We start from the raw sequence: 14,368 nt of genomic DNA, 5'->3' as shown, positions 1-14,368 counted from the left end.
CGTAATACTTTAAACCTATAGACATAAGCACCCGGAATTCTTGCACAAAGCTTCGGTTGTTAAACGTTCTTCTTTAAAATACAATCCCTAGAAACCAGCGTTAGAAGCACATTTGAAGAAAAAAAAAACAGAACAAGGCTTTCAGTAAGGTCATGAATAGACTTGCTAATTACTCTCAAGATTCTTTAGATCATGTCAACCAACTGAACTGTATTTCCGTTACCTGAACATTCTTTTGCTGTGTTCTTAGCAAGCTCTTAATTTAATAGTTGCAATTGCAATATAAACATACAGAAGACTTCATGACACATTCACATGCCATCAACTGGATGGACATCCATTCTGCGCAAGGCACAAATACACCAGTAAACAATGTGGATTTTATGTAGTGCTTTTAATGCAATAAGATGCCTTAAGGAGCTTCACAGCAGTATTAGAAAACACAATTTGACAGCCACAGACACATTAGGGCAGATGACCTAAGCTTGTTCAGACAGGTATGTTTTAAGGGGAGTTCTAAAAGCAGAGGTGCCAAGAAGTTTAGGGAGGGAATTCTGGAGTTCAAGGCTTTGGCAGCTGAAGGAATAACCACCAATTAAAATTGGAAATGTTCAAGAGATCAGAATTGGAGGAGTGCACACATTTCGGAGGGTTGTGGAACTTGAGATCACAGGGGGACTGTAAAGGAATGAGAATTTTGAAAATGAAATGTTACTTAACCGGGAATCAGGGGTGATGGATGAATAGGACGGAGTACGAATTAGGACACGGAGAGCAGAGTTTTGGATGATGTCAAGTTTACAGAGGAAAGAATGTTGGACATTGGCCAGGACTGCAACAGTCAAGTCCAATGGTACAAAGGAATGGGTGAGGATTTCCGTAATGAGCTGAAGCAGGGATGGTGTTGGGCAATGCTAGTGGTGTTGGCATTGGCATGATGTGTGACTGGAAGATTATAAGAGCAGAAGTAGGCCATTTGGCCCATTGAGTCTGCTCCGCAATTCAATGAGATCATGACTGGCATGATAATCCTCAACTCCACTTTCCCGTCTTATTCCCATAACCCCCCCCCCCCCCCCCCCCGATTCCCTTACTGCTTAAAAATCAGTCTATAGAATTCCTAGACTGCTTAAAGGAGGCCATTCAGCCCATCGAGTCTGCACCAATCTTCTGAAGGAGCACTACCAGGCCCACTCTTCCACCCTATCCCTAGAAGTCCATAACCCCACCTCACTGTACATTTTTGGACACCAAGGGGCAATTTAATATGGCCAAACAACCTAACCTGAACATATTTGGAGCATGGGAGGAAACCAGAGCACCCGTGGAAAGTCCATGCAGACACGGGGAGAATGTGCAAACTCCAGTTACCTAAAGCTGTAATTGAACCCGAGACCCTGGCACTGTGAAGCAGCAGTGCTGACCACTATACCCCCACCCCCCCTCCAATCATATGTTGAAGGCCCATCTCAGCCTTGAACATACTTAACAGCCTCCACAGCCCTCTGTGGTAAGGAATTCCAAAGATTCACTACCCTCAGAGAAGGAATTCCTCCTCATCAGTCTTAAATGGGTGACATCTTACTAAGATCATTGTGTCTGGTTCTACTCCCCCACAAGGGGAGACAACCTCTGAGCACCTACCCTGTCAAGCCCCCCTCCCTCCCCATAATCCTATATGTCTCAATAAGAGGAGTCTCATTCTTCTAAACTCAAATGAATATAATCCCAACCTACTCGACCTCCTCTCACAAGGAAATCCCTCCATACCTGGGATCAAACTAGTGAACCTTTTCTGGACTGCCTCCAATGCCAGTATATCTTTCCTTCGATAAGGGGACCAAAACTGTTCACAGTATTCCAGGTGTGGTCTAACAGGTGCCGTGCATAGTTTTAGCAAGACTTCCTTAGTTATATACTCCATTCCCTTTGAAATGAACAGCAAGAAGTCTTACAACACAGGGCAGCCCGGTGGCGCAAAGGGTTAGCACTGCGGCCTCACGGCGCCGAGGTCCCAGGTTCGATCCCGGCTCTGGGTCACTGTCTGTGTGGAGTTTGCACATTCTCCGTGTTTGCGTGGGTTTCGCTCCCACAGTCCAAAAGTGTGCAAGCTAGGTGGATTGGCCACGCTAAATTGCCCCTTAATTGGAAAAAATGAATTGGGTACTCTAAATTTTTTTTAAAAAGTCTTACAACACCAGGTTAAAGTCCAACAGGTTTATTTGCAATCACAAGCTTTCAGAGCATAGCTCCTTCACCGGGTGAGTCACCTACGCTCCGAAAGCTGGTGATTCCAAATAAACCTGTTGGGACTGTAACCTGGTGTTGTAATACTGCTTACTTGCCCACCCCAGTCCAATGCCAGCATCTCCACATCACGGCTACCTTTTAAATGAAGGCCAACATTCCATTTGCCTTCCCTATTATCTGAACTTTCATGCTAGCTTTTTGTGATATATGCACAAGGACTTCTTTCTGCAGTCCTTCTCCATTTAAATAATATTCAGTTCCTTTACTCTTCCTACAAAAGTGCATAACGTCACGTTTTGCTGCATTATATTCCATCTGCCAAGTTTTGGCCTACTCACCTAACTTGTCTATATCCCTCTGTTGACTGTGTCATCCTCACCACTTACCTTCCCACCTATTTTTGTGCCATCCGCAAACTTGGCAACAGTATATTCACTTTCCTCATCCAAGTCATTATATTGTAAATAATTAAGGTTCCAGCACTGATCCCCATCGTACTCCACTAGTTAACAGTTGCAATCCTGAACATGCCCCTTATCCAAGCTCGGTCTTCTTGTCTTCTATCAGTTAGCCAATCCTCTATCTATGCTAATCATAGACTCAATCATAGAATCCCCACAGTGCAGGAGGTCATTCAGCCCACCGAGTCTTCACCGACCCTCTGAGAGGGTCTTTACCTAGGCTCACTCCCCTGCCCTATCCCTGTAACCCCACCCAACCTGCACATCTTTGGACTGTGGGAGGTAACTGGAATGGGAGGAAACCCACGCAGACACGGGGAAAATGTGCAAACTACACAGTCACGCAAGGGTAGAATTAAATCAAGGTCCTCGGTGCTGTGAGGCCACAGTTCTTTTTTTTTTTGTAAACTACTTTTTCTGAGTTACAAAGCCAGGGCTCAGAATGTGGACAGGGGTGAACCCCTACTCCAGCTGTTTGCCTGCTCCAAAAATCAATTCAAATTCAAATTGAATCCAATTCATGGTCCCCACAAGAGAGACATACCAGATCTGAGCCAAAAGGGCAGCAAGGCGGCTTCACGGCACCGAGGTCCCAGGTTCAATCCCGGCTCTGGGTCACTGTCCATGTGGAGTTTGCACATTCTCCCCGTGTTTGCGTGGGTTTCGCCCCCACAACCCAAAAGATGTGCAGGATAGGTGGATTGGCCGCACTAAATTGCCCCTTAATTGGAAAAAATGAATTGGGTACTCAAAATTTATTTTAAAAAAAATATCAGATATCATGTAAACCAGGAAGAAACGTTGAGTGGTCAGTAATTTAGTGGAAACCAAGTACAATATTCTTTCCAGAATAGTAGTAATCAACTCTAAGGATACAAAACAAAACACTTCAAATTCTGGAAATCTGAAATACAAGCAGAAAATAATGTAAAGATTTAGGTTAGGCAGCATCTTTGGAGAGAGAGTTAATGTTAAAGATCAATAACTGTTCTGATGAAAGGTCATTGTCCTGAAATGTTAACTGCTGCTCTTGGTAAAGATGCTGCCTAACCTCCTGAATATTTCAAGCGTTTTCGATTTCTCATTATAGTTGAGTATTGAAGGATCTATTTGGACTACTTTGAAGGATAATGGGACAAGGTCAGTCAAGATGTTAGGTTTGTTATATATTTTCAGTTGTTTTGGTAGACCTGGAAAATAACTTGGAGTTCTAAACTCCATTTCTTCCCCGTGACTGGAATCCAAACTGGTACTGTGATTGATACGTCAACAACTGATATTTAAACCTGAAAATCTCACCTGATAACCGGAGACAATTTTCAACACTCAGATTGGGCATCCAAGACAAATTAGCAGAAATAATCGTCCAGGAACTAGGAAATGCTGTAGTAAAGTATCTGATTATGCTCCAAATTCTAATTCTCCCCTGATCTCTTCAAATAAAAACCCAGTGTTGCAAGATGGCTGAGATAATTTATTCACCTCTAGGTCAAGGCAAAAATGAATATAATGACAGAAGTGTCCTGATTTAATCAGCGGAATGAAAGCCACAAAACCCAAAAAGTCAGAGGTTTTATTTCGTTAATTTGAGAATTTACTAGTCAAATGAGTGACAATAACCTGGTATTATGTATAATTTGTAGGCTTCTCACAACGCGTATAGCGACAGAGAAATAAATAATTTCCTTAAATTGGCCGTTGTTGTCAAACACAGGGAAAGATGATTACATATCAGTCTGTAAAATCTTTTGAAGGTACAAGTATTCCTGTGATTTATTCCAGTTTCTTTTTGTAACTGGAGGATGCGTGAAGGAAAAATGACATTTGATTATACATCTGTTGTAGCTTTGGTTTTGTGCTGCATAAACCTTTCAACGTGAAAGCTGTGTGTGTATGTGTGAGAGAGAGTGAGTGAGAGGGTGCAGGGGGGGGCGCAAGTAAAGGAGATTAATCAGAATGAGATTCATAGAGGCTGGGGGTACGAGAGCAATAAAGAGTGTTTCCTTGATATAATACAAAAAAAAGGGCAGGAAAAACCACAAGTAATGGAAAGCACAAAATGAAAATGATGGAAAAGGAATTGCTGATTCTATATTAGCCTCACATGCTGCCCCCATATGTGCCTCCAGCTACAACTGGTTTATTCCACTGTCATGCCACTCACAACAAAACGGAAAGGTAGAGAAGCAGAAGAGGGCAGAGAGAAAAGTTAAAGAAAAGACAAAAGGGAAGGGGGGGGGGGGGGGGGGGGGGCAGAGACGGACAAGAATGATCATGCTCTGACTGCACAATGCTATGGGAGATCAGCAGTTTCTTCAAACCCATTCAAATGCAACTTTTTCATTTTTAATCATATGCCAAAATGATGGCAATTTAATACAGAAGCTCCTGATTGCTAAAGTATTACCTTGACTTCCTATTGATCATCATAGGGAGGGAAAGGTCAGCATTCCTATTTTGCAATCATGTTAATTTTGTGTCAAAATAAGGAACAATTTTGATCTCTTTACCCATGCCCAAGATTGAGGTATTCATTTCAAACAAAGCACCTGCGCCTTATTTAAGCAGAATGGATAATTGGCAGAATATCCAACAGTTGCATCTTTATATTTTATATAATAGCAGATTTGATTAACCTTTTTCGTTCGGCACGTTTATTAGCATTGAAATCAGCAAGAAAACTGAGACATGATGATTCTGGCATCTTGCATGAGGAGATAATTATACGGCAAAGCTCAACAGAATGAAGATCTGTCTGAAATTTGTCACAATGTTATTTAAGGTGCTGTAAAATAAAGCGTTTTGCTCAGTTTTCACGTCAGAAGTAAAATGCTTATAAGTGCATTACTCTTCATTTGGGAGGATCAAAATTTCCACTAACATTTGGTTGGAACTTGGCAAAAGAAGCATGAATACATTTGGTTAAAGCTGGTGCTGCAGTACTTAAAAAACAGAGTTACATACCAAATAATCCACACACTTGTAAACAGAATGCTATGTTAGGACAAATACTGCTCAGTTTGTTGGGACTGCCCCATCAAAATTGAATACTGTGAACCTACTAGGCTGCATCTCATTAGTTTAATGGATTTCAAAGCACGAGTCAATCCAACACTAATAGTAGTCTCATGAACTCAATAGGAAACTAATAGCTCATGTAACACCATCGGCTATCACATAAATCAGGATAAAAATAGAACTGCACTCAAATTTGTACAAAAAAACCCTACATTTTTACAACTGTATAAAGTGTAATATACATGAAGCGCACATTGTAATCAGGAAACAAAAACAGACTAACTAAATAAGTCTTCACAATTTACTTTAGCCGTTTGAAGTTAGTCAAATTTAATTTTCAATCCCAATTGTTAGGATTAACAATGGCCCATGTGCTCCACCCCTATAGCTGTGTAGGATTCCCAGCAACACAAGTCCAATGGACTATGTACTCTTTAAAAAAAAATGCAAAGAAACCAAGATACTCTGAACTAACAATTCTCCCCCTTCCCAGAATTATTGGATGAAAGTTCCTGCATACAGTCTATGCTCACAGAAGTAACACTTTTTAGGTTTTAAACATCCCAATTTACTACATGCAATATGAAGCACCCTTTATTGAGCTGATTGAACAGTTGTAGATTTTGCAATTTTTTGGAAGCACAAAACATTCAACAGCAAGAACCTGTATTCAACAAATGACTCAGTAAATCTCACTACGTTTCAAGAGTTTACAAGGTTAGTCTAATTTAGCAAAGGAAAAATATTTCAATAGAAACTAAATTTAAAAAAATTAAACAAAAAAAGTCCCACTATAAAATTTATGGTGCAACATGGGCCATTCTAATATAACTTGCACAATATCAAACTCCATTATCTACCCAATAACTCTAAATTACCACGGCCTCTTCAGCACTTTTCAGAAGCCACTTAAAAGTATTGTTTTGTAATGCATTTAATTGATTCAAATTAGCGTACATCATTCAATGCCTTCTGATGGACCTTCCTAGAAGGTTAATACAATGTACTGGCCAAATCACCTAGGCTTAAACCAGACTGATATAAAGATTGGAAAATTCGAACTGAAAACCTCATGTCGAATGATTAACGCAGTAATTCAAAACATTTAAAACAGTTCTGTTATCTTACCATTCCCCAACACACTTACTTCAAGGTGTCACTATCTTGTATATCAAGACTTATAATGTTGGGATGGGACAGTTAATTGAAATACACAGGAAAATACTAGCTGCACTCTGGCCTATTTGGTCCATTTTAAAAAGAAAATGGAATCCACAACAAAAGAAATGCTACACGGTGGTAAGGTAAAGGGAGAATTCCATTTACAGCAATAAAGCTTTGGAGCCCATTTTAGATCAAATTTGAGTCAACTTTTGTGTAGAAAGGTTTGTAAAAATGAAATGGGTGGAAATCTACAAAATCAATTTAGCCACAGTGCTTGTCCAGTTCATAATTATTTTCTACAGAGTAAACTATAGGTTTAATTTAAAGTTTGGGGAACCAAAGCTCTGTTGCTGCATAAGAAATATATTTCTTTATTGATAACTCAACTGTCAAGACTATATTGATCCCCAGATATTAATTGGAAAACCGTATTCCACCCCCCCCGGTAAGCTCAATACAATTTATAGTACAAATCCATCAGTACAATGTTTTTGTGAAAAATTGCCATTTAATTGACAGTGTGTACTATCTCAAAACCCATACATAAAGGAGATGTAGTGTACAATATATTACAGAAGAGCACCTGTACGTGCACATTCAAGTCAAGTTCTTTTAGTAAGAACTACTAATCCCCAATAAGTACCCTAAATACTTGTTCCATATACACACACACAATCATGCACAAAAACCAGAACAAACCAAGGTTTTGTTTCCCAAATGGAAGTTCCAGGTGTATTCACTTTTTATTCTCTGCAGCACTGCTTTCACCACTCGATATAGGTTACAGTATAGTGATTTCAGTTCGCAAAATACACATAGTTCTATGAACTTCCCACACAGAGTTCATCACTTTTTTTTGTTGGAAACAGTTCGAGTAGGGGAGTGGAAAACTCAGATCTTTCAAGGACAACTACTGGGCGAAGAAAATGAAGTTGCTTTAAGGCAAGATCTCCACAGTCTGTGAGTGCCTTATCCAATATTGTTCGCAAGTTCTCCAAAGATGGAGATGGCCCCGGTGAAATTAGGGGCTCAATTGCTGGAAAACTGTTATGCACAGAGTCATTTTTGTTACAGTCTGCACTGTACTCATCACAGTTTTCCATTGTCGATTCTTTCAATCCAGTGTTAACTGCTGACTCCCTCTTTTGTGAAGTATACTTTTTGCAGCGTTTAGGTGGTTCCCAATGCCACGTTTCATCAACGTCATTCTCAGTGTCTTCACTTTCTTGAATAAACTTCAGAAATGAGGCTTCAAAGCCTAAAGGTTTATATGTGGTCAAGTCAAACGGTTTCTGCTGACCATTCTGGCCATCTCTTGTGCCAAAGAGTGAGCCCTGTGTCAAAGTCGAATTTGTTCTCTGTGACTGTCCCTCCATTTCAGATTTTCTTTTCAAAGGGTGCTTTAATTTAGTGAAAAGCGATCCATTCTGGTTTGCACTTTGTTTTGACGAATTTGTAATTACTCCTCCATTTTTAGGTAGAAAAGCCTGATTTGCATCATTTTCTTTGAAGCTTGGACCTCTGTTTGCAGAATTGCTACTTACAGTTTTCCCAGGAAACAGAATATTTCCACTGCTGCAAACAGCGTCATTTCCCACACTGCAGTTATGCAATTGTTGCCCTGTTCCAATTTGCTCAGGTTCAATTTTAAACTCAGTTTTCAAAGGTGTTTCTCCATTTTGTTGCCTAAGAACACTGCAACCTGGAGTTTCCTCGGTTTGCTCAGAAACCAGTTTTTTGGGAACCTTCCGTGAATCAGATCCCAATTTTCCACTGCGTGAAGGATCAGAGTATTTTTTGCACACCAGGAGAGTGTTCAAGTTCTGCTCAATGTATTTAGGGGCAATCTTGTGCTGTATCTTGTAGTGTCTCAAAATACTGCGCCGACTCAGGACAACTGTTTGACAGTCATCGACCATGCATGGAAATTGATCCCTCAAAACCTCCGCTTTGCACATTGCAAATCCATGGTCTCTACTCTTGAGCAAGAAATCACAACATCTGGCTGATTTTCGTGGATCTTTTTCAGAATCATCCACAAGGGAACCGTCCAAGGTCAGACAAGATTCATTTCTCTCAGAGTCTTCCTCTTGTGTTGCCGAGTCACTTGTGTCATCAGAATGATGTTCAGTAATACTCTTTTCTAAATCGGATTCTAATTCTGCCGCTTTTCTATATGTTTTGCCGTCAAGACCTCCACTGTTACGGCTTTCAAAGTTAGATTCATGCTTTAGTGCTGAACCATATGAGTCAAGATGCTTCTGGTATCTTTCATAATCAGGCTCATCCTCTGATTCAGAATCACTGCTGCCTTCATCAGTAAGACGCTCTGCGTGGATTTGTCCCAGGTTAGGCTCACCCAATAGTGCAGAGCCACAACTGTCTTCGTCAGTGAGATGTTCCTGCCTAAATAGCTCATCAGGTTTGACCATAGAAGCAGAGCTGTGTGAGGCCCCATCAATAAGGTGGCTGTGGGCACATCTTTCCAAATCAGGGTTATAATCATACTGAAAGTTCTTGCGTGGCCTCAGTAATATTGACTTATAGTGGGCTTTGTGCTGTCTTTGGACATGGCGTAGGTAGCTTGAACGGATTGTGTAAGTCCGACTGCAACCATCTATACTGCATTTAAATTGTAAGTCACCTGGGGTTTCCCTTTTGACTTCAAGATTAATCTCATGAGCTTGTTGCAGGTGCCGTCTAAGGTTGCTATACACATTAAAGGAAGCTAGACAGTCTGGCTGGTTACAAGCATACTTTCCAGTTTCACTACCTGTGAGCTTGTGAATCTCACTGTAGTGTCTCAGAAGCACTCGAGGATATTGGAAGCGTTTGGTGCATCCTTCAAATTTGCACTTAAAGATTTTTTTCACTTTGGTATTGTCTTTCTTGGCATTCCCTTGATCCTCTTCTAAACACATTTGTTCCCGGTTGTACTGATGTACAGTTTGGTAATGGCGTATCAAATTCGGCTGGCCAGTGAAAGCCGCAGAACAGCCCTTATGAATGCAGTGATAAGGTTTGTGGTATTTATTCAAGATGTAGCACAAGTTACTTTTAGCACCAATTCTTCTGCTCCCTCTACCTTCTTCCTTGGATTCAGAATCATCTGCACTATCTGGCATCATACTAGATTCCATGCTGCCGTTCAAACGCATCTCTTCAGACTTTAAAGATTCTGTGGATTCAGAACATTCCCTTTCAGTAGTGATGGATTCATTCATTGTATTCTCTGAATCACTTCCTGTTTGGCGCCAACTTCCACTCACTGGGCCAAGCTGAGCATGTTCATCGTCCCCAAATAAATTAAAGTTTGTTGTCTGGTAAGAAACACTCATGGGGTAAAGGCAACCCTCTTCTATCTTAATAGGCCCAGCATTCTCAGACAAACTGAGCCTTTCAGCGACATTCTGAGCACTGCTCAAATTCTCTTCAGTCAGGTGCGGACTGTCATTCTCAGTTTTAATTAGAATATTTGGCACATTCAGCTGTGGATTTGTATTGCTAGGAACAGAAACACAGTTTATGTAGGAAAACTTTCCTCTCTGCATGTCCTCTTTACTGAACCTGTGCATTTGTTTATAGTGCGTTCTAAGATTTGTTTTTCTTGTAAATGTTCTTAGGCAGATGTGGCATTTGAATGGTGCAAACCTGAGTTGAAACCTGCTTAACTGAAGAACCTTCTCTTTAGAGTACTTGTGAGTTTTAACATAATGGTTGATGAGGCCATCTTTGGTCATTGCCTTAAAGGCACATCCTCCATGGTCACAGACGAATGGCTTAATGATTCCAGAGTCCTCTTTAGAAGAATCACTTTGGAAGAGCTCATGAGAATGTGGCTGTAATTGGGAATCATTACCTGACGGTGTGGAAACAGAAGCATCGCTGGTGGGGATCGATGTAGGGGGAAGCTCTGCTGAAGGTGGTGGAGATAAAGTGGAAGTGCACACCATCACTTCATTTCTAAGTGTTTCAGATTTATCTAACTGCAGCTTTTGCAGAGCCCTTACAAGTTCTTCCAGAGTTGGCACAACAGGCGTGCAACTGGCAACATCTGGTGGCTGTTCTACATAGCTCTTCACAGGAGTGATCTCTGCACTATTCTCAGCAAGTAATGGGCATTTTATTTTGCGAGCCAGGTGGCCACCAAGTGATTTGGGGTTCGAAAATTCTTTGAAGCACCTAGAGCACACAAACTTATTATCCTTAAAAATAGCAGGCCACTTGGCATTTCTGTTGTTCTTGGGCTTCTTGGCTCTAGTTTTGAGCAGCACGCTTTTATTTCTGCAAAGTTCATCAATCGCAGGTGAACCTGACTCGCCTTCCTCTCCCTGCAATGACTGTGGCGTCACCTGTTGTACTAATTCAGTTTTAACTTTGCCTTGATTGGGTGCAGAACCTTTCATAACATCTCTGCTGTGTTTACTAATTCGTTTCTTAGCCTTGTAGTAGTTTGGATGAGCTATTTTAATGTGTTTCTTCAGATCCTTTGTCAAGGCATACATCATAATACAGCCATCTATCCCACAAGCAAGTTTATTTATTGCCGTCAAGCGACCTCTAGCCCCAGTTGTGATTTTGTGCTTAGTCAGGCTCCGGTTAAGTTCTGGATGAAGGGTAGCTGCTTTCATCATATCCTCAATGTCACTTAGCTCTTTAAATGATGCCAACTTTTCTAAGGGGACAAGCAGATTTTCAGAATAAACACTCTGCAGATTACTATTTCCAGATCCACTCTTGTTGACAAAAGCGGAATCTGCACTATCGGTACCTTGCACCGCTGGGTAATAAGAACCACCTGGACTATACGGTGCTTCTTTTTCCTTTTTTACCACATCTTGGGGCAGAGAATAGCTGCAACTTCCTGAAGATCTTCCTGCAATTTCATTCAACTTCTCATCTGCATTTTCTGTGGAACTGTTGGGTTGAAGTTTCTCCTCTGCCGTCATAAGCTTAGGACCATAATCGACCAGATCTTGTGTGGTGTCACTCTCTTTTTTCAGAAATTTGGCCTCAAAATCTTCCAGACTCGTTATACCATGTGTTCGCAGGTGATTTTGAAATTCGCTTTTCGAAAAATAGAATTTCTTACAACCAGATAAATTGCAGGAATAGGCTGCTTCCCTGTAATGCTGAGCTTCATGGTGATACAACAAGCATGATCCACTGAAAACCTTGTTGCAACCTTTAAACGTACATTTGGATCGGAACTCTTTATGTTGTTTCCTGTGTTTCACCAGGTCAGCAAATGCCTGAAAGCTTGCATTGCAGTCCATCTGAATGCAAATATAGGGCTCCAATCCAGAGTGTACCTTTAAATGGGCTTTAAGATGGTAGTCACTGACAAAATGGCGCCGGCAGTATTTACACAGTGCCTTTCTGTTATTCATTTCAAGGAAGTGCTTTACGTTCTCATCATTGTCCAGGTGATCATTTTTCAAATGGGCTGTGAGATTTTTGTAGTATTTAAATGACCTCAAGCAATCTGTACCTGGACAAGGATAACTTTCTGTCCACTGTGACACAGCAATTTCATCCACTTCAGGTTTGGACACATCACCTTGTCCTTCTTCCACTGAGTCAGTTCCGCTGAAGATTATGTAGTCATTTTCTTCAACCTCTTTTTTAATCAATCCTTTTACTTCATCTACGGGAAGTTGTTGCTTTGGAGGTGGACTCACATTTAATGCAGGTAACAAAGATTTTTCAGCTGCTTCTGCTTTCTTTTTCAGTTTTTTCTCCCTCTTCGGTTTCTTTATGTGTTCCTTTACGTGCGGGGTAAACTGCTCCTTTTTCTTAAATTTTTTTGCACAAACAGGGCAGGAAAATATTCCATCTCTAATGTGCGTCTTTGCATGATGTACGATTCTCGCTACAACATAATCTTTCTTGCACAGCACGCAGAAGAACATATTTTGAAGCCATCTATAATACCTCTCGGACATGACCTTTTCTTTCTTTTTGCAAAAACTTTCTCCATCTTTCTCTCTTCCATCATTCATTGTCTCTGGGATTTTGCTCATCTGGTCAAAGAGTTCATTACCATCCAATTCATCTTCACTGAGTTCATCTTCTGAAATAGCGGCAGCATGTTCTCCCAGATGCCCCCGACAATGACGCTTTAGAGTTTTCCAATCCCAAAACTCTGGATCAAAAGGCCAATGGGATTTTAAAACCAACAAAAGTTCACAGTGTAATGAATTGGGAATAGGGCCATTTTCTTCATCATATTTTTGATCAGGCTGCTTATATAGCTTTTCCACTTCACGGTATGCATCCACTGTGGGTTCCAGCAGGAACTGAGTGAGTTGACAAGCACGTCGGACTTCAAGGTCATCTGGCATCAAACATGCAATGGTTTTACAAATGGAAATCTTCATCTCTGCATTTTCATTAGACTGAATACGAAGGGCTCCTACACACAATTCAATAGAAATGGGGAGACCAGCTCCTTCTGCCTGTGAAACAAACAGAAAAAAAAGTTTCTCTCTTTTGTATCTATAGGAATGTGTACCATTTTATGGTTTCCTGATAACACCAACTAAAATACAATTAAAAAAACAATATTGTGGAAGAGTCAAGAATATGCCAATTATCTATATGTGACGCTTATTTTGGCAGTGATTAAGAGGTAATAGTCCACTTGAAGACAAAACACCCGTGTTTTTCTGACAAGCACTACAGAACAGTATTAAGAGAAGTTAACCTGTTGATTTCCTTAGCAGATGCCTGTGATAACATACAGGCTCTTATAATTTTCTTACATACAGCACTTAAATCAAGAGTCTGAGGGACTGTTCAGCATATTGGTACACCAACACTGTATATCTTGAAACAAGTGTCTAGGAATTCACCCACTCAACTTGGAAGCAACTCTCCAAAGGAAAAGCTGGATCGTGTACACCTTTGAGGCATGGGTAGGAACGAGAGCAAGACTGGCGTACTTGCAAGTGACATGGTGAAACTGAAGGGGACAGAACTTATAAAATTAGAACACTAAAAGGAAAGTATTTCCTCAAAGAAAATACTATTAACAGAGACAGTTGTTGGAATTTATTCGCATAAAACACACAGGTGTACTTTGAAATGGGTTAAAGTCATCTACTGACTAGGAAAATCCTTCCGTGGTATCACAAAAGTGGACTGTGGAATATCTTCGCAACTGCTTAAGCCATCTCAAGCCCATATAGCTTTAATTCAGCCTCAGGATATAGTATAGCTAAGAGCATGTCGCTTGAATTTATAAAGATGGTTGGTCGCCGGGACAGGCCGGGTGTGCACTAATATTGAATTTAAGATGGCATTGTAGTAAACAATAGTTGAAAGATTTTAGGTCAAGGCAGATTCATGCTAATCTATATCCAATTTCAAATTCATGAAGTCAAAAAAAGAGCAACAATGGCTACAGAAAAATGCTAATACGATTGACAAATGATTGGAGTCTTAATATTTTTTCTGAAGTAAATCTAGCAAGA

At 40.6% G+C, this 14,368-nt stretch overlaps 1 protein-coding gene across 1 annotated transcript in view; it reads right to left on the bottom strand.

Annotated features, from left to right (window-relative positions):
- Positions 1-375: 375 nt before the first annotated feature.
- rlf (RLF zinc finger) overlaps positions 376-14,368 on the bottom strand; it is a 134,383-nt gene continuing 120,390 nt past the window's right edge. Inside the window, exon 8 of the mRNA XM_072500896.1 lies at positions 376-13,351. Coding sequence (XP_072356997.1) covers positions 7,715-13,351 — 5,637 coding nt within the window. The 3' untranslated portion in view covers positions 376-7,714. The remainder of the gene's footprint in view (positions 13,352-14,368) is intronic.

Source organism: Scyliorhinus torazame, chromosome 1 (genome assembly GCF_047496885.1).
Source record: "Scyliorhinus torazame isolate Kashiwa2021f chromosome 1, sScyTor2.1, whole genome shotgun sequence".
Lineage (NCBI taxonomy): Eukaryota > Metazoa > Chordata > Chondrichthyes > Carcharhiniformes > Scyliorhinidae > Scyliorhinus > Scyliorhinus torazame.
This window is presented reverse-complemented; position numbering and strand designations above follow the sequence as displayed.